Genomic DNA, 21,054 nt, shown 5'->3' with positions numbered 1-21,054 from the left:
CACACTCCGCTGTAGGTTGTAGCGGACTGAACGCTTGATATGCGCGTTCAAGTAATTCGAATTTTGATAAACATTGATAAACTTATTTCGACTTAACCAGGATCGGTCGTAATCAGGGAATTTCGCAAACATCATGGTAGTCGCATCGTTCAGTGTACGTACGTACATACATACGTACATAGGTATGCGACGGAGTCGTCTACACGCTTTGATTATCATCGGCGACGTAATCATACCATTGAGAATAGTATCTATTCTCAATGATCATACCATCGTAATCAGTGATCGTAATCATAGCTTGTAGAGCAGGCATAAGAGATATATGGGCTGCGCTCGTCCCAGTACAAAACAAATCGAAAAGTCACCGATAGTTCGAAAGGTAGCACAAAGCTGTGGGCGTCGGCCGAAGAATAATCTTTAGTCAACGCTTTGAGCAATCATGAGTTTAGTTCCATGCTGTCTAAGATCAGTGATCCTGGCAAATAGTTATTCATGCACATCAGTGATTAATTCGGTTCGCACAATCATCAATGCCAGAAAGTACATCGTTTCTGAATACTTCCAAGGAGAACCAAAGCGCTCAGATTTGACATATGTTGAGGAACAATTACCTGCTCTGAAAAATGGAGGTAAAAATGTCATTCATTCCCATTGGTGATAATTGCATCAGTGGTCCGAATTTACTTTCCATTTTCTGTGTGGAGTGTATTAAATGTAACAACGAATGATTTCACAAATTTGAATTTTTAGTAAGTTTTTACCCAGATTTTATTCAATTTCAGAATATCTTGTACAGGCAGAGTACTTATCTGTTGACCCCTACATGAGGCCATATGTTTATCGCTTCCCGTTAGGAACTACAATGATCGGATCTCAAGTTGCTAGAATAGTGGAATCGAAAAATGATAAATTCCCAGTCGGCAAACTTATCGTTGGTAATCTTGGCTGGCGATCACACACAATTGTGGGTGAAAAATCAAATAGCGGTTCAAATGACGTTCCATACATTATACCCAATTTTGGCAGTCTACCTCCTTCACTTGCCCTAGGAATGTTGGGCATGCCAGGGTAGGAATCTTAAGTTTTCAGGATTTGCTTCTTGACAAAACAACTGATTGATCCGACAATTAAGACAAAGATCTTTGGTTCTACTTTTCACCAATTATTTTCCACTAAGATTACCCAATTATAAGTGAAAGTATTGCTGTGATATTGCACCAATAATACTTATTATTCGGATATTTTTTTTTGGATCTAGGAACACTGCATATTTCGGGTTTATCGAGATCTGTCAACCTAAGGCTGGGGAAACATTGGTGGTAAGTGGCGCAGCTGGGGCAGTTGGCTCACATGTCGGGCAGATTGGAAAAATTCTTGGTTTGAACGTCATTGGAATTGCTGGGACCGATGCGAAGTGCAAGTGGCTCAAGGAAGAGTTAGGATTTGATCATGCCATTAATTACAAAATTCAGGATATAGCTAGCGCTTTGAAAGAAGCAGCCCCAAACAAAGTGAACTGTTATTTTGATAACGTATGTACGAATATTTATCAAACTGTGTCATCCATTATACCAAGTGGAAACCCTTTTTTTCATCTTGATTTCTATTAAAGGTTGGAGGTGACATCTCTAGCATTGTCCTGAATCAGATGAACAATTATGGTCGAATCTCCGTGTGTGGATCTATTTCTGTGTACAATGAAAACTTAAAAGCTTTGCCAAAAAGCCCGGTTATTCAACCAGCGTTAGTCTTTGCCGAATTAAAAATGGAAGGGTTTATAGTGCACCGTTGGATGAACCGTTGGTTTGAAGGTATTGAACAGAATCTGAACTGGATACAAGATGGCAAGTTAAAATGGTATGAAACAACCACCGATGGATTTGAAAACATGTTTGATGCCTTTGTAGGAATGTTGCAGGGAAAGAATACCGGAAAAGCTATCATCAAAGTCTGACTAAATAATTTTTATACATTTGTGATAAATATTTACTTGAGACTGGAGATAAAATTGTCAGTTGTTTATCATCTATTACCCATACCAAGGAGAATAGACTTATAATTAGGTAATATCTAACGCAGCACACAACCTATAATGTGATGAATGCTCTGAGAAAATGCTGAATCCAAGCGCCCTTTGAAGTTTGACGCTGTTGCAATTTCTACAAAATAGTCTTATCACAAATCAACCAAGATTTGATTGATTTAGGTTAGTTAGATGGCTGAATGTACTAAAAAGAGGACGAATCTTTTGTTCATATAATTGATATTGCCGAAAAATAGAACACTTTAAGTTTACCTCGTATTAAAACCATTAATTCTTAATATTACAATAGGCATCCTTGAAAGTAGAGGAACCGGCAACTTCACACATCGCGACGCATCGTTGACTGAAGATTTCGTTTCAAATTGAGCTACGGCGTAAGTACTACACTTGATCATGTCGACCGCTAGGCACAAAGATAAATATCGCACCGTCCAAAGAATTTTACAATTAGTCACTTGATAAGGCAAGTATTAAAGATTTCGTATAAAGATTTCTTTTTCTTATCATTGTTAATTTCCAAGTCAGTTATGAAAACGCCGAGGTAAATAATGAAAACATGGTAAGTCAGAGGCTAAACTCGCCCAGCATGGTGAAGCTGCAGGTTTGGTATAGTCATCCGAGAAGTTCTCGTCGTAACATTTGAAATGGAAAGTTTATACTTTTCGGAATCTTCCGCTGTGCGGGCTTCGTTCTTTGTGATATGCTGCAGGTTCATAATTGCCTGTAGATTTTAGAATTATTCTGATGTATTTTTTCGAAGTCGTGTCATACGCACCGCAATTTATTGAGAAAAGAATGAGAGATAACTATCATACACGTGCACTTACCGTGACATTCGTTTCGTTACAAAACGTTCGATGGTAGAACTGAAGGTCGACATTCTTTGGGAAATTTAGAGCCCTTCCAACTTCTGATCTTTGTCTGTCCTTTCGTTTATGCATGAATTCTGAATCGGTGGTTCTGGCGATGTATTCGATTTCGTGCAGCGCATCCAAAGTTGGCGCTAGCTTTGAGTCTATAATTTCTCTGTACGTTGTCTTTTCTTCATGAACATGATCATCCTTAATAGCCTTCAGAATAGCCTCCTGACTAGATTTTATAAACAGAGATCGCCTGCGGTGACTCTGAAGCATGAGAAAGATCATTTCCCCGTCTAAACGTAACGGTATTATTCCGATATGAAGCATATCTTGCTGAAGTTCCGTCCAGACCTCGCCCTGCTTCAATCGAAAATAATGATCCACTATCAGCATCGTGATCTGTTCGGGAAAATTTATCAAAATTGTGTAACAAAAATATGATTATAATGAGTACTTAAAACCACTAAAACTGACATGATCCTCCGTAGGCATTTCTCGCAACAGTATTTTGTAGTGATTATTTCTCACTTCGTAGACTGCCAAATTTCTTTCGATAATCTTACGTATTGCGTGTATCTTTGGTCTACAAGAACCGAGCATTTCCGCTAACGCTGGACTTGTTCTGTGATCACGGTTAAAAAAATACGTCGTGATCCACTGTTGAACACCCATTAATGGTAACTCCATATCTGAATAATGAATAGGGATGATCCCAAATCACCTCGAAAATCGAACGTAATTTTCACATTTATACCCTCTATGCAACCATCACTGGTTCTTTTTGCCTTGATTCTGATTTCCTCCTCCCTCCAAATCCTCGCGAGTAAAGACATGAGTCCCAGTTCTTTGTTTGCACCTCTCCAAGTGGAAATCTGCGCCTCACAAGATTCCTCTTCGCATATATCGCAAAGTGCGCCCAAATAAATTATGCGAACAGGGAAAATCGTAGCATCGATAATATCAAGCATTACGAAAATACCCCCTCGTTCCACGAAAGCCTTAAGGGTCGACGGATACCACACTATGCATCCCCAGATGAAGGCACCTAACGCGATTACAAGTCTACTCGACTCTCAGAGCTCTTTAAATTTGCTAAGATTTTATTATTCTTTCGAAGATTTTTGATTGATTGCGGAATAGAGATTTTGTATACCTGTTATCTAGCTGACAAGACCTTGCCTCATCGTACATACACTTATACAGTAGTCTGAGTACCATTTTAACACTTTGTTCTCCATACAAAATTTGATAATGTCTGTCTCGTCTGATTAAAACCTCCATGATCAATATGGCATGAGTTAATATACGCTGATGTTGCGAGCCAATGATATTTTTGGATAAAATGAAGTGAACGAGTTCTGAAACGAGTGGAACGACCGTTGACCATTAATCATATCTTTAATCCTTTTAGACCTTTAATCATATGAAAGTGTTACTGACTAATTACCGTCCCAACCGCTCCATGGTGGCGAAAATCATTGCGTATGATTTCTGTGCCATTCATGACAATTGAGCTGACCGCTTTAATACAGTTTAGAATCAATCGAGAGTCGAATTCTCTCAACACGCTCCATTCAAGGATCATTAATAATCTGAAATCACGATAAATCCGTATCCATGCCAATGAAATTAGCTCAATTTCATAATACCTATTTGTTCCTTTAGCCTCTATAAATTCTCCAGGCATCTTTGGTAGTAGAACGCAAACAGCGTGAAATGCATATTGATTCAATTCCCAAAACTGTACTTCATTTTTTGTAACATTTTCATTGTTAGTATCCGGATTTACAATAGTTAGGAGTCCAGCCATTAGTTTTCTTTGTTTCATTATCTGCAGGAAGGAGAGATGACATAAATAGAATCGATACTACATCATAGATATATTGATATACATATTTGTACTATGCTAACATTCTTCCTTTGTTAAGTACCTCGACACTGGCCATAATTTTATCCAGGTAGCAGACCACCAGAATGAGGATTTTTTTGAACTGTATATCTTTGTCTGAATTTCCAAATTTCACGCTACCTGCCCAGGTATTATCGATACCAAGTTCCGTCGCAACAGACAGAATAACGAGGTCATCCACTAATCCCGACTCAATGAATTTCCAACCTGGAAATGTTCCAAGGACTGCCAGTATCATGCTAGCCAAGTCATTTCTCATTGTTAAACTGCTCTGGTTCTGTTTACTGCATAGTACTTCCTTCTTAAACGCGTATCGAAGGCTCCTAATAATCAAGATCGTTTCTATAATCGTTGATCCACAATCTCGTTAGACAAATGAAAACGTACCACATGGCTGATTGAGAAGGGGGATTAATACCGCTTAAATCTGCGGGCATATTTGTTGCATTCATCATCGTGTTGAGGATTGTCCACATGAGGTTCGAAACGGACACCAAAATCTCCACTTGATTTCGACCCATCTGCAATTCCTCGTCCTGGATTTTTGGGGGCGGCACGAGCGGTAGTCTGATCTCATAGTTCGGATCCAAACGAATCATAATATATTCAAAAACTCCAGCCTCCATCATTCTGTAACCTGACGTTCATTTCGTTCAAAATTTAATGTTATTAAGGTCAACCAGCTAGAGACGATGAAGAACAATGATGATCACTCATAACGAATTACGACCATTTTCAACAAATAAAATCAAAAACCTACAACACTTTTTAGAAACGGACGCAAGCAGCAACGTGGTTTCAAGCACTCTGGGAAATATCTCGTTCGTCGCAATTTCCAGGATTTCCGTGAGAACAACGGGGAGGATGGAGGCTTCTACAGCATTACGACAAGTTTCCAATTTCACTGCTGCTATGTGCCTAGGTTTCGACTTGTCTAGGAGTCTGTGAATCGTTTCGTGAACAATAAGTACTTCGCGGAACGTAGGAAAAATTAGTAGAAGGTACGAAAGCAGCGTAAAATAATCTTCGATTATTTTCCCGCAAAACAGAGCTTCCGAAGTCTTCGTCAGAAGAGGGGGCGTGCGGCAAAAGAGTAAAGTTTGATGTAGGTATTTCTGGTAGTCCGGAATATCAGGTGCTCGCAAAGCAAGGAACTCAAGGATTTTCATCACACCGTTCAGATCTTTAACGTACTGAGTTGCGCGTAGGGTATATAAGGAAGTTGTACATGCAAAGAGGTAATTTTCGGTCAAGTAAAGAACTTGAATCAGTGCACACAGTGTCAAGGATACGAAACCATCGCGGTCGGCGAGATTTATGAAATCTTCTAAATAACTGCAGATTCTAGGTACAGTATCCGTGTTCGATACCGGGTAGGCGACGAGCTTGGTGAGCTTTTTTATCGTACAACTCAAGGACTTGGTTTTGAGACAGTTTGTGTGTCCAGTTTTCGAAGGCTTCAATTTGTTGCTCCCCAAGTCTGGACATGTGCAGAATTTTGGCGCAACACAGGTATAAATGCTACGTGGATTTCCGTGATACTTTGTTTTCATTTTTGATTTCTTAGTTTTGAGGTATAATACTCAATTGATTCAATCGCAATTCACTGACGAACTATATTTCCTTGGTTCTCTACATTTATTTCAAACTACTATGATCAAAGTGAAGTTGTGCAATAAAAAAAAGTGAAGGGCCATGTACCGCGTATCCCCCGTTTTCAAATGCTCGTAATAAAAAAACGGAGGACGAAGCCGATAGTGAAATATTTTCACATTTATTTAGACCGAAGACAGCCACTGGGCCCGCCTCTATGGGTCACCGTGTACGGTCATATAAACGTCGGGTGTAGGGGATGGTACCATAGATACATTGAACGTCATTTTAATTTTTATATTTCAAATGTAGATGGTATTTAAATGACTCATAATCCCGGCTCATAACCAATTCGTTGCTCATATCAACCCTACGGCGGCGTACTTCCGATCAAGCCCTCCTGAAAATAACGCAGCGCATCGCGAAATGTGAAATATACGAGGTAGCATGGAGACAGCAGTCTTGATTCTATTCATCAAGTCAGGTTAAAAAGGGTAAGGGCCCGGACCGTCACAATACTCTTTGGTCAATAACCATATCGTTACAAACCACTCTTATTTACAAGGGGTCTCTAACACTGATATATGACTAATATCAGTGGTCTCTAACCACTCTTAGAACTGCCATCTACTAATGGTAAGTAGATCGGTAATAAGTGCGAGTAAGTAAAATATTCTGATCGTTTTATTGCAAAAGATCAAAGGCGAGTAAGGTCAACATCGGCAGGTGGATAACTTTTGCGGGTGCTTGTAATAACAACGAATAATGATCGAATCTATTTCAAAATTCGCAGCACGCTTGATGAGAAACCGAGTCAGAATATAAGTATAATCCAATGTGCTGTCTTTCCGTCGATGCGCAAAAATAAACGAAACTCGGAACTCATATGACGGGTGGAGTTGTTTGAGTTTGAGGAGGTGGTGACGAACGCGAATATTGGTTCATGGAAAAAAGCGAACAGTAAGCCGTTGACTGAAGATATATTTTTTTAAATCTACCGCTGCTATTGCTGCTGCCCTCTGTCCCCTGTTCCTCGCGTCGCTCTGCTCTGGCTCAGCGCGCGCTGCGCCGTAGACGTCCGTTCGTTTTTGTTTAGCGCAAAGAGGATTAGCGTTTCATCGCAGTCGTCAGTGGCTCCGCAGTCTGCGTGTAAAGAGCGGGGCAGATTGGAGGGGAGTGTCGAAGCCTTTTACTAAATTCGCTCAGTACTTGAGAACTTGATCGCTTTTAAAACGTCCTTAAACTTTCGTTAAAAAATTTCCAAGTTTTTCTTTGGACATCCGACCTCTATAAGTCTATGGTTGCACTCAATATCCTTTCTACCGGTTTGAAGCCAACTTCGCACTGTTTTTCTCTCGACGGTAATCAGTTTTATTTTCGTCAAGGATACTTGGAATTTCGCTTTAATAATACGTTGCAATTCACCGACGGATACCGTCAACGGACAATAGCATAGAGTGAAAGTTGAAATCTATCACGATTTTGATATATACTAGAAAAGTTTTTTTATTCATTTAACGAGTTTGCCATATAAATATGGCGTGTGAACGCTGGTGGTTATCGTGCTGTTCTGTGAATTTATTATTCCTTGGTGTGGTGGCGGTTGGATTTTCTCTGGCGATCGCTGGGGACAGTGGTAAGAGACGGAACTTGAATACCCTAAGATATGAAAGAACGTGTGCTATTAATTATAATTTACGTATGGGTATCCGATTTACGAAAAATTGCAGCCTTCAAAACTAATCACAGAGGCTCTTATGATCAGGCTCTAGATCTCATAAAATTTGAAAACTCCATAAGTCAACTTAATTATTTAGTTTTGCTTCCCACGGCCATCCCCCATAGCCGGGCCTGACTCGGGTCCTGCTTCTACCTCGTAGAGTCAAGACTTTGTTCGAATCTGTATATACCGTAAAAACATCCGTTAGTTTCCTCTTCCTCCTTCTTTCGAGTCTGAAAACAATAGCTGCTGTTCACTACCAAGACTTAAGCTTATACTGATTTTTCTTAATTTCATATATTTGGTTCGATATCAAATTAGTCTTATATTTTCATTTCTATCGGTGAACGATGAAATCCACAAGATGCAACCGTGTTAAATCCTATCCAACATGTTTCCCGCTCTATGGCATAAATGGACCGAGGAAATTCTGAATTTTCGCGGTAAAGAACGTCATTGCATCATTCTTTTTTCTCATGCTCAATATCTATTGCTCGTATATGCTCTATATGCTCTATACAAGTATAATACTACTTTTATTACGTATCACCGGTAGACCGTCACCTTTAGGTTCGACATGTTGCGATCTTGCAGCTGAAGCAAATTATTTGACGAATTAACGTGACCCCGATAGAAGGTCTGGATTGCTAAATGCAACGTATGTACTTTGTGATAAATAGTCGGACGGTGATGAAACTTTTTTCAAATCGACGACGTTGCAGCGAGTATACATACATACAGGGTGGGACAATTTAAAGCGACCCGGGCAATTTCTCCCAAACGACGCGAGATATGGAAAAATGTTCCAGACAATCGTTTATCAGTTTCAGAGGCGAAACGAGATGGTGTTTTTCATCTTCTCCCGAAGTCAAAGTATCGAGGTGATTTGGAGGTCAACTTTGTTGTTTCAAATGGGATGGTTTATTCCATCTTCCGGGAAGCGAAAGTACGTTCAATGTCGAATAGAAAAGTACTCACACTATGAATAAATAAATAGGATGAGAAATCGGTTGTCTAAATTTTCCGGAATCGCGTAGGAGTTGTGCTAGGATATGGTGTTCTGCATGGATGATACTAACAATAGGCCTATCATTGCTACGCATAGTCACGCTCGTCGGTCCAGTGGTCTCTGTAATTGTTATTTTTCCGGAAAATGTGGACAGCCGATTTCTCATTGTTATTTATCAAATGTCCCGTAATTTTTTATTTTTTGATATCAACGTGCGAGTACTTTTTTACTCGAAATTGAACGCATTTTTGATTCCCATTTGAAACAAACTTACAATTAGTTGACCTCCAAATGACCTTGATACTTGGAAATTAGAGAAAATTGAAAAAAAAAAAAATATTGAGTCGCCTTTGAAACCATCCAACTATTTTCTGACAATGAAACATTTGTCCATATCTCGCTTCGTTGGAGAGAAAATTGCCCGGGTCGCTTTAAATGCCCCCTCGCTGTACACACGTGTCATATGTATACAGACGAATGCCTGCAAATTAATCGCAATAAAAATACATTCGTATTTGAACATAATACTGAAATAGTACATAGCAGACAATGTGATGTTAAAGAGCGCTAAAACGTGTTCCGAAAGCGTGACATTCACGTCCGGTCTGAACCACCTTTAATTTCGATTCTCATGTGTGTTTGTAAGCTTCGTGACACCACAAACTATAGGCACATGTAATCATACGATGCTCCTTCACTCTTCTATTATGATATTATCATAATTATTGTTGTGTCGTTGCTCTTGTTGTTGTTGTTATTCTAGTTACACATTTCATCACCTAATTTCTCCTGTCTAGTCTGTATTCTTCCGATCCTACCATTCAATTACATAATCTTCTTCACCTCTATCGATTCACCTTTCTTCATTCACGTCGGTGTAGATAGGTGATTTTCATTTTTCATTGAACAACCGCTGCCATCGAGTGCAAGTGCAGTTCACATTACGAAGTATGATCAATAGACTAAACCGACATCGTCGTTCAAGCTATATGTATGTAAATCCTTTATCGTCTCTACGTGAATAATCTAACGTTATATATTGGCAAGAATCGTAAAGCAATCGTAATCGCGGTCTACGCATACTTGGACGTATACAGAGCAATCCGACGAGAAGAAAACAGACGTGATTCATGAATTCCGAAGCATCTTTATTCCGCTTTTGTAGAATTGGCCGTTGGCTCCACGCGTTCTATCAGGCTCATTGTGTACAAAACTTGGGAAATTTTTTATTCTGTGCTACGGTGTCTGAATTTACTCTGAACTTTCTAAGGTTACGCTCGAGTGGAGATGTCCCGCGCGGGTGCCGAGAGCCAACAACTACTTTTAGAATTCTAGAAATTTTCAGCTCGTATCACGTGGAGACGGAAAGCTGACACGATGCGAGCGCAGGCTGCACAGATTTGTAGTTAATTTTTTTCATCACCGATCGAGCAACCCATTTAGTAGGAACGTATAATCGGCAAGACCCATCTTACAATTCCATCGTATCGACAGGAAGAGGGCGATACACATATAAACCATTCCCATCGTAATACTACGTATACCGATTTATCACAGTTCCTCAACCGCCGTGTCGTGTCATACGGATCAACCGCATGAGATCTTTGCAAGCTGATTTTTCATCGTCCGTGGTCGTCGCCTGTTCGCTCTTGCGCCTGCAGAAGGAGAGATCGGAAGCGTTACGTGTATAAGTTCTAAGTTGCTCTAAATAGACTACACCGACTCATTCGTCTCGACACACCCGATCGAGCCTCCCCGCCCGGTCTTCTTTTTCTATATCTATGTAAAACTTGTCTCGCGCGTCTGGTATCCGGGATAATTTTCTTCCAGGCATACAGGTAGTACATATAGATACACTCCTATACATAATATACACCCAAATCATCCCCAGAAAAACAATTCGAATTACCGTGACGCGTGCCGGTGTGCGATGATGACCCACATTGTGTTTCGAGTTATTTATGCTTCCATTCGAAATTTATTTCTATTGCGGTCGCGATAGTGTATGGGTAAAGAGCCAGGTAACGAGTCACTAAATTGCTCTGGACAATAACTTTGACAAGAATCATTCGTTATATAAATAGCGAACTTTTGATGTTTGAGATGCGCGTATTCTCCGGCCAAGAGGGTATGACAAATTCTCGCTCTGCGGTAGCTGGGCTCTGGACTCGGGCAAGATACTCTCGAAGTCATATGTGCGGGACAACAATGCGAAGAAAAAGGTAAAAGACTAGGTTCGCGGCAAAAATAGGAAAAGTGACGGACACGAAAGGAGTATACCAAGTCCTAGGAACTGCTTCACAGGCCGCGACTTCTGGCTATCAGATTTTGTATTGCGGTCTAAGGTCTGCGAGTCGCCGATCCCAGATCCAGGTATTAAAGAGAAGCCGGATGCGAAGGTTCGAGACCTAGCGAAAAGAATAGAATGTACGAAAAACAGAAATTATTCACAATTTGGAAAACTTGTACCATTATTGTCCAATATAATTGACCAATAATTACATAATTCGTCATTGTTGATTATGTTACATGTGCAAATCGCTCGGACTTTGGAACAGTTATCAATATCTACTCAAAAACTTCAAATTCCTGCCGAATATAATTTTTTTACCCATCATTGTACCTACAGGTTGTTATAAGCAAGGAAAATTGAGACAATATTCATACATCGGAAACTTACATGTTGGTAATATTAATTATACAGTCCGGCGGTCATGATATGGAGGGCGGGATGTAAGCGACGAACGGCGGATGTAACGGGCCAGTAAACCTCGTATAAGTTGAGTGCACTGCACGCTCTGTGCTTATAATTATAATGCACATCGAGAATTATTTCGTAGGTTTCTTTTGCCTACGGTTGATTTTTTCAACTGGGATAGTTGACAAATAAAAGCGTAAGAGATCTCTCCTTAAAAATGAAATTCCGATCATTATACCTAAATATCTCGTAGGTCGAATGACTCGATGCGGTGTCAAGTCAGAAGGTTGACGTCATCCACCCACAAGCAATTGAATGCGCGTTCGCTTCAGATGGCGCATCAGCTTATGCTTCTTGGACGTAATTATTCATTTTCCGCATTTTATGAGCCCTGCCTCACGCGCTTTCGTGTAAATAAGAATTTTTGTTAAACATATATGGTATACGATCCGTTGATAAAATCTCCGAGAAATTCGACGTGCGCTCGAATCTAGGAGCAAATAGTGAAAATTCGAAAAAAAAGAGATGCGCCAAATGACCTATTACTCGTCTATCGGTTATCTCATATAATCTTCAAGACTGCGATTAACCGTCGTTCAAATGTGTCATCATTGGTCAATTATATATGCACCTGACAACGATGCGCGTGAAACAGTTTCGGTGACTTTTTGTTTTCTATTTTGACCGCAGCTGATGAGATCCACAATTCGTTGAAACACTAGAAAAATAGATCGACCAAAAATTACGAAATGCCAAATGATAGATGTGATAGTTGCTTGTCGTGCAACGGAGTCACAGATTCGAATTTTCTGCGATTGAGAGTTATAAGAAATGCAGATTTGTGGAGTCGAACCGTTAGAATGAAGGTGTAACGACCGAGTCAATGTTAGTCCACAAATCATGCGTACGAGATATAGCGATCTAAATGTCAGGATGAAAAATTTTGGTCTCAGATGCGAAAAACACAAATGCGGTTTTGGTATTTTCGCGATTTTCGGAGCCGAAAATCAACATTTTTTGCTTCGCAGTATTATGAGGTATTCCTGTAATACAGGACCTACTTCGACCCAGCTCTGCAACACGGATCCCTCGAGTAATCCAAGGTATACGAACAGAACCGATCGAATTATTGCCATAACTGGATGATTTCGAGCGATAGATGGATTCACTTTTTGTTAGTAGATTCGGATTCTCGAACGGTACAAAATTCAATTTTTCGTTCGAGAATCGGAAAAAAAAAAACAAAAGCTCTAGCCTCAATATTCTCGTCAGTATTTTTGCGTTCCAACAACTGTTATCCAATTTGTAGTGATTTCAGAAACATGAATCCACCTACGGAATAGGTGATAAAAAAAAAAGCAGAAATTGAGAATTTAATGGGAATTTATTGAAAAAAATCAAGCAATGAGCGCAGTCTAAAATTTATAGCAAATTGCGGCCATCAAGGAAGGTAATAATGAAGAAAAAAAACACGAAAATTCGGAAACATTCCTCGAGATAAAAGCTCTCCACCATGAATGAACTGCTCACGATGAGTCGGTCATGGGTTTCCGCTCGGGTTTCCGCGTCTTCCCCAGATTTCCTTGGCGAAACCGCATCCACCCCATTGTCAGTACATAATGCCGATACAGCTACTGCTTTTACACACACATGGATATCCTTTCCCGTTTCTTTCATGCTCGCGAAATGAAGGAGTTGAGAAACTCCGTGATAAATAAGACTATATCTATACATACATAATCATTGCCTGGACATACAAAATGAAAATACATCGTCGGTGAATCATTTCTCCAAAATGGGTGGCACTTGTAAATTGAGTCTAATGTACAATTATTTGGAATCATGTTCTCGAGTCGTAGGTTTATAATTTCTCCTTCACATTTTCGTAAATAAATTTCTACGTTCGAATAAGAATATATTTGCGCCTATAAGCGTAAGCGGAAATTAATTGATGAAATTCGTAAATAATTTCGTAACGTAGATATAATAATCATATCGCGTGTGTTCGTGCGTCATGCTTAACGTTCAACCGATTTCTCATGCCCAACCAATCATTCATCCAATGTAACATAATGTTTTTTTTTTGGCACACCCATTCTCGTTAGCGCAGGTATACACAATGGGTACGTATGTCGTATATCGTACATTGGTACTTGGCGTTAAACCTGTGGCGATGTACCACGTGGTCCACGTGCGGGCGTAGTGGTCAATAAACTGCAATATCCCTTTTGTATACATACACATGTAATTATGTATATTCATATCTACTGGATTTTTACATATATTCATCTTCGCCGTACGTCATCTGTGTACACATACACCTAACCTACACAGGTCACAGGCATAGGCAAGTGTATACCGTAGGAACATGGGTATAGTATAGGTATGTGGATGTAAGACCGGATGTGGCTAACAGAACAGAATTATTGTTCCGGATGATAAGCGTGCTGGTCGCTCCGTATAATGTCAGTACGATGTTTCATATGACTACCGTACAACTTGCGCGCCGGGCACCTATCTCATTGTCAGTCCTATACATAGTCAGTCATGGGGTTAGAAAAAGTTCGCCCAGGATCGTAATTAGGGGTCCAAATAGCCTGCGACCTCAAACATACATTATGCATGTTTACATATACTCATGTATACATACACGTAGGGGCATTTAACTTGACATGTCTGAATATCTCGCCGACCAGCGTTGCTTATTTTTCATTTGGTTCATCGGTTCAAGGTTATTTGAAAAAAGCTCAATAAACATACATGTCAAATTAAACCACTTTTTTTGGCCGTCCGTGGAATTTCCCGCTACTTTCGAGCTCAAGTCGGCTAAAAATATAATTCCTACCATAAAATTTCAGCGCACTTCAAGGGCGTAATATCGATAGTTCTATCAAACATAAAGTTTCAGTTAGTTTCGAGCCTTTGTTGGAAAAAGGAAATTGAAAAAATGAAATACGGGGTATGTAAAACTACGTAACAAAAGGATTCGCACGACATAAATACGTATATACATCAATATTATATATGGCTTGTGATTTCTGTGGATGAAAATTCATCGTATACGTCACAGCGTGTAATTCAATTTAGATTTTTAACTGAAACCGACCAAATCATTAAACCATTGTTACGAGTATGATGGGGCATGTATATATGTATGAACAAAAGAAATAGGATAAACTACCGAAATCGCAAACGGAATTTCGACGCGAAATTTGGCACACACGTTCCATTTGACTGACAAGCCCCCTTAAAAGGATTTTCGGCGACTCGCAATATTTGTCGAGATATTGAATTTTTTAAGTATGTTGTCTAGTATATACATATGCATTATGCGTATGTATATCTCGCTGCACCCTACTGCTCTCCGCTACACATCTCCGGTAATCCCCACTACTCCACCTATCCATATCCCCACAATACTTTGGGGTCGCACCCCTTCTGGGCGCCTACACACGAGTCAAGCCCAAGGTATTGAACTTCATGAGCGAGTAAAGGTAATGCGTTAGCGCCGGGCAACTCTCGAACGTAAATCATCCTATGCAAGGTAAGCAGACACATAACAGTAGAATTCGAAAAGTGTAAGGCCCCATGGACGTATCAGGAAATCTTATAGCAGTTTATTTGGCATTCTTGAAAAATTTTTCCGTAATATACATTTTCCGCTACTTATTGTTAGGTAACTATAGACATAAACAAATATACCTGTGTTACGGTTTTTGTTTAAGAGCTTCTTTTTTTAGATTCACGATCAAGTCTCGATTCAATAAGTTTTTTTTCAATTACCGTATACTTGCACGTTCCGCATGACATAACAAATATCGCGTGATCGTTAGAGGAATAAACGAAGAAAAGAATTAAAATTCCAAGGCTTTGGAGCTTAGACTCTACGAGAGAGAAATAAATAATCCAATAGGATATGCAAAGATCAATCTGATCAAGATTTCAAATTCGTATGCATGATAATGAAGAATTATTGCACGCTTCGCTGGTTATCGGTCCGAAGTAGAATAGGTGACTTTTCAGCTTCAATTAATGCCACTAATTTTCACAACACTTGAAGAAGAGAAAAAAAAAAACCCCACTAATATGTATTAAGAGGACAGTTCATTCACTAATTCTGATCTAAATTGGAGCCATTTTATTCCGATTATTAGGTATAAAAAAAAGCTATTTGAATATTTATTTCTGAACGTCAATTAGTTTGTACGTTGCCATGTGTGTATGTAAACACGATATCTCTCGACAGACTCAATTAACCAAGCCTTTTTCATTTTTTTACGTTGAGAATTTCGTACAATAAAACCTTATCGCATTTCACTTCTGTAACTGTAATCGTTTCTTTATAATCGATTGAAAAAGTGATCACCGTCGGAAATTTCTTCCTGAGTTTCTTCCATCTTAAACGCACGAATGTGTTAATTTAGCAGGCAGAAATAACTTACTAAAGCATCTGCGCCACAAAGTGTCTAGAGTTTTTATTTCACGTTCACAGATAGCTGGTAGCCGGCCGGTATGTAGTCTAAACCTGATATTTCTCACTTTCAACTTTCATCGCGACAACATGAGCGTACGATACGTGCACTTTTGGTTTTTCAAAAATTTTCATTTGTTTCATTTTCAGTCTTTGACCAGCGTTCGGGGCCAATCGTCATATCGTTATTTTGATACTAACAATGAGTAATCGATATGGGTCCACATATTAGGCATTCGGGTCAACCCGTGTCGGTCGGCAGATCGTCGGTGAAAACAATTGACGTGGGTATGGAATGAATGTAACTTTGAATAAATGATTATTGCCAACGCACGTACATACATATACCTGTATCGAACAGTAGTAGTGTTTCGTGTATTTCACTCGTTGGCACTTTGTCAGTTGGCTGATTGTGAGTAAATGTAGCTACGCATGTACGTACGTACATACGTACCTTCAAACGAGTGTTTCCAGATCCTATAGTTTTTTAACGGTGTACGTGTGTACGTACGTTCATTCTACGTCACTTATATTATAGCTTCGATGGAATCGACGATTATGATGAAATGGCAGTAAAGGAGGATCCCCCCCCCCCCCCCCCCCCCCCGCCCGTGCGTTACTTCGTTTAGTTTGGGAATCCATCAAGAAAACTGCGCTTGGAGTTATAATCGGTTGGTATAATCGAACCAGGAACCTTTTTCTACCTGGATCGTAGGTAAATAAACCGAATACTCAGCGTAATCATGATAATGTTACACAATTCTTTCTACGTAGATGCTGCCACTGCGCCTCGGGCTGCAAATGCGATGCTTACACGAAATCATGTCAGATGAAACACGTGCTGTGTAGCATCGCCAATTCTATTATTGAGGAGTTTTGCGGCATAAGCTTCGCCGCAATTCACATGCTCGTCTCGTCGAGTGCAATGCTCTTAAGCCCCACGTATAACATGGTCGATGATATTACCTATCACCCAAAAAATCCGAAGAAAACACTACAGTCCAGACACCCGTCTAGACTTGAAAAATGTTCAATAAAATCCCGAATTTCGGTCCCAAAAAGTCATTTGATATTTTTCGTTTTCTAGTTTCCAGTTATTTAATAACTTGAGCCTACACCGTCGACGATTAGACGGAGACGAAGTCGATGTACCAACAAAAAAAGAAGGTTACGAAAATATTAGGCTAAAAATAGAGAGGAAGATGAACTTGCCATAAAATCTTCTGCCGCTGCTGTGAAGAAGTTCGGCTCGCGTGAGGTTAAAACCAAAGTCAAGGTTACAGGCAAAAGTCACGGTTGAGATCATTGCTCTTCTTTATGCTAGAAAATATGCACGATGGTTAAAAAAAACGATTTACCGCTTAATCAATTGTGAATTTTTTCTTTACCGCCTTTGTCATTAACGAGAAACCCAGAATTCCATCTATAAGTCAGCTGATCAAACACACCTTATATACAATGTATGTACTGCAAAATTACCTCCTCTGTGAAGGGCATTATTTATACTCTATTGAGCGGCATTAGTCGAGTCATTGGCATGAATCTGTCAAATTTTCGAAGAGTGTAAACTGTCTGAGCACACATAAACAGGTTGCATCAGAAAATTTTCGACCGTTTGAAATACCGCGAACAAAGTCTTTCGGAGAACTGTGAAACATTTTTTGGATGTAGAATGTAGTGGTTCTCTAACGCTGATCGCGCTAAGATTTTACTGTCTCTTCGATCAAAACAAATACATCTTCCGATCCGTTCGCCATTTTTATTCAAAATGTGGCTCACCTTCGGATATCTAAAAGTAATCTGTCGCTATATGTAGACAGGTATGTATATTCAGGTAGGAAAAAAGGACAGGCGTGCGTCAGTTACGCGACAGCAGTCTTGCGAACGTTATACATATTGGTTTGTAGAAAGGGGCCTTGAATGAATTTCAATTGTTAAATAAATGCGTTCGCATATATTCTACGATCATTCACATGATCATTACCGTTATAGCTATTTATTTATGAGTATATGGTCAACCGACAACGAATCACTCTTCAGTGAGCCTGTATACATGCACTGAAGTGAGAAGTCGTCGTTTCTCATACTCTGCGGATTTGATCCATTATTTGCGTTTTGAAAACGCTTACGCAAAATGAAAAGGCATTTGGAACCTACACTCTAGGTAACTGCATAGTAAATATACTGGACTTGTCAACCATTGTTGTAATTCTTGATGTTGCCAAGTCTAGTTATCCTGCTGTGACCTGCTGTATAATTTTCATATTTGACTAAGAAATAAAAATCATCAAAACGTCGTTCTATTTACTTTTGTTGCAGGGGAGTCTTATTACCGCTATAACAGCCGGCTTCTGGAAAGTCAGTCGGACGAGGCTGAAACGCTGCATTTTTCTTTGAACGACGTTTTTTTTAGCAGACGTCGACGATCGCCGTCAGAATCACCGTCTCAGCCCGATGTCACAACTCCGATGCCCATTTTAACTTCTTCGACGACTGTTAAATCAAACAGCAATTTGGACAATGTCGCTTATTCGACGGAAGGCAACTCTAAGCTTTCCGCATTCCAGCCAACTTCATCAACTACCTCTCAAGTTAATCCAGATGTCATTGTGTCACAACCTCTTAATCCTGCTACAGGAAAAATTGAAGTTGTAAGAAATATTATCCATGAATGTTATCGGTTAAATGTTTGCAGAGGGAGCGATTCCATTATCGAGCATTGCAGCGAACATAGATAAATAATGAGCAATCATTGCTCCTAATCGATTTCTCTTATCATTCCATGGGCAGGATAGCCACAGTTGATTCAAAATTATTCAATAGTCGTTTAGTATTCCTTTTTTTTTTCTTCTATTTTTGAAATAGGTTGAATCACCAAAAATATGGCCCAACGCGACGATGCGTCCGACATTGATTGCTGCGAAAAACTATACGCAAGATGGTGGCAAAAATTTCACGAATGAAGAACAAGAAAATGACGATATAACAATTGACAAATTTGGCGATGTTACTAATTCTACTCTGTCAAAGAATAATATAACCAAAACTGAGGAGGATAATCATCAGTATTACAACAGCACTTTCTTTGTCGATGAAGCTGCGGGAAGAACATTCTGGGTCGATATGGACAATCATCCCAATGTCAAAGTTAACGAACTCCTCAGCGAAAGCCATCGTAGAGCTGCGGTAAGGTCCTTCAGAGCTCTAAATGAATTACGAGTACCATTAAATATTATCGAACTCTATTGAAGAAATTCATCTACTTCTGTTGCTCGAATGCAATCTACTATTCACCTTAATAATTCATACAACTTGTTTCCAGCAGACAGTAAAGCTGTCTTTCGATTTTCCATTTTATGGACACCTGGTGAGGAATGTAACGATCGCCACTGGTGGTTTTCTGTACACCGGAGACTATGTCCATAGTTGGCTAGCTGCAACTCAATATATCGCACCATTAATGGCCAATTTCGATACTAGATTGTCAAAAAACAGCTACGTCAGATATGTTGATAACGGTAGACTCAAATTATCAATGAAAATATTATTAGTACATTATTAGTGTTTGAAATATGATATATTTTTGTTATCCTGAGAAACTTTGTTGATAACTACAAGCATGGTAATTGGTTTCTCCATTTACAGGCACGGCTTTTACGGTGGAATGGGAAAAGGTAGTTCTTCAAGAAAAACCAACTGGTGGAGAATTCACGTTCCAAGCAACTCTTCACAAGAATGGAGACATCGTTTTTGTATACGCGGCTGTGCCTCTAGTTGTTGAAAAAATTCAGGATAATTTGCATCCTGTAAAAGTTGGTCTTAGCGACGCTTACATTATAGACAGGACTGTATTTTGTAAGTAGTATGTTATTTTACTATCTTGTTGCTGTAAACGTTGTCACAAATTGGGTTCTCTTACCTGTGCTTCGAATCTTGGTCGAGCACAGGATGTGTGGTTCCTCCAAATGCATGATCTAATTGTAAATTTTAAACACTGCTTCAGTAAAATGCTTGTTGTTGTGAAATTTATTATGTACTTTTACAGTCGTTCGTCGGAAGACAATTTATGAGTATCACCGAGTGAATTTTATGAGCCAGGACATTAGAAATTGGACTGTTATCTATCTTCGTGCGTTACCTACGTGTCTGAGAATAGATAACTGCAATGAATGCTTAAACAAGACGACAAGCTTTGAATGTAAATGGTGTCCAAATCTGAATAGATGTAGCACGGGCATTGATCGATACAAGCAAGAATGGCTGATGAAGGGATGTGAGGCAGCGAGCATTAAGGAAGGGGAAACTTGTCCAGCTACAGCTGCAACGGCTACGGCATATAATGAACATGAACGCGATCATCAGAGTGTTCATGAAAATGTTCACGAACGTGCAGGTCATGTTCATACCGATGAGGCTTTATCGGCGAGTGTCAAGCCTAGTCAACACCAAGCTAAAGCTCTTGGTTCATTGGAATCTAGTGAGTAGCGATTGAGAAAACCCTTTCCTACAATTCTCAGAGAGACTTGTTGATAAATTCATTATTTTCTACTCCATTAAGCTCCAAATGACATGAAAATGGGGGTCTCTGGTATCATTGGGATTCTTTTAGTAGTGTCATTAGTCGTTGGCTTAATTGGATGGGGTGGGTATGCGTATCGTAATCCACACAGTGCTTCTGGCCAAGTGTTGATCAGGGTAAGTTTCGTAGAAGTAGTCTGGTGAGACAAAAGACAAATTCAGTCTGTTACAA

General features: G+C 39.6%; 3 protein-coding genes across 6 annotated transcripts in view; 2 read left to right on the top strand and 1 right to left on the bottom strand.

Moving 5' to 3' along the window:
- Window positions 1-110: 110 nt before the first annotated feature.
- Window positions 111-2,001, top strand: LOC105691572 (prostaglandin reductase 1-like). 2 transcript variants are annotated; one of them, XM_048651902.1, is made up of 5 exons: window positions 111-629; window positions 783-1,068; window positions 1,259-1,532; window positions 1,613-1,811; window positions 1,908-2,001. In XM_048651902.1, the coding sequence occupies exons 1-5, from the start codon at window positions 440-442 to the stop codon at window positions 1,952-1,954; spliced, it is 996 nt and encodes a 331-aa protein (XP_048507859.1). In that variant the 5' UTR covers window positions 111-439; the 3' UTR covers window positions 1,955-2,001. The 2 variants fall into 2 exon arrangements, with proteins under 2 accessions (XP_048507859.1, XP_012265538.2); XM_012410115.3 differs by having other exon boundaries at window positions 1,613-2,001.
- Window positions 2,002-2,434: 433 nt separating this feature from the next.
- LOC105691549 (cilia- and flagella-associated protein 69-like) lies at window positions 2,435-7,391 on the bottom strand. Its single transcript, XM_048649867.1, has 10 exons — window positions 5,574-7,391; window positions 5,201-5,450; window positions 4,836-5,136; window positions 4,554-4,735; window positions 4,345-4,496; window positions 4,058-4,262; window positions 3,659-3,966; window positions 3,379-3,593; window positions 2,872-3,303; window positions 2,435-2,765 (listed from the first exon to the last, which is right to left on the bottom strand). The coding sequence occupies exons 1-10, from the start codon at window positions 6,364-6,366 to the stop codon at window positions 2,616-2,618; spliced, it is 2,988 nt and encodes a 995-aa protein (XP_048505824.1). The 5' UTR covers window positions 6,367-7,391; the 3' UTR covers window positions 2,435-2,615.
- Window positions 7,392-7,498: 107 nt separating this feature from the next.
- Window positions 7,499-21,054, top strand: part of LOC105691607 (plexin domain-containing protein 2) — a 15,418-nt gene continuing 1,862 nt past the window's right edge. The window contains exons 1-8 of one of the 3 annotated variants that reach the window (XM_048651030.1): window positions 7,499-8,042; window positions 16,455-16,592; window positions 18,624-18,955; window positions 19,170-19,490; window positions 19,630-19,822; window positions 19,950-20,159; window positions 20,350-20,781; window positions 20,863-20,999. In XM_048651030.1, coding sequence (XP_048506987.1) covers window positions 16,520-16,592; window positions 18,624-18,955; window positions 19,170-19,490; window positions 19,630-19,822; window positions 19,950-20,159; window positions 20,350-20,781; window positions 20,863-20,999 — 1,698 coding nt within the window. In that variant the 5' untranslated portion in view covers window positions 7,499-8,042; window positions 16,455-16,519. Of the gene's footprint in view, window positions 8,043-16,454; window positions 16,593-16,862; window positions 17,020-17,078; window positions 18,469-18,623; window positions 18,956-19,169; window positions 19,491-19,629; window positions 19,823-19,949; window positions 20,160-20,349; window positions 20,782-20,862; window positions 21,000-21,054 lie in introns of those variants that run through there. The other 2 variants (XM_048651057.1, XM_012410210.3) reach the window with 2 other exon arrangements.

Source organism: Athalia rosae, chromosome 1, assembly GCF_917208135.1.
Source record: "Athalia rosae chromosome 1, iyAthRosa1.1, whole genome shotgun sequence".
In the NCBI taxonomy this organism is placed as follows: domain Eukaryota; kingdom Metazoa; phylum Arthropoda; class Insecta; order Hymenoptera; family Athaliidae; genus Athalia; species Athalia rosae.
This window is presented reverse-complemented; position numbering and strand designations above follow the sequence as displayed.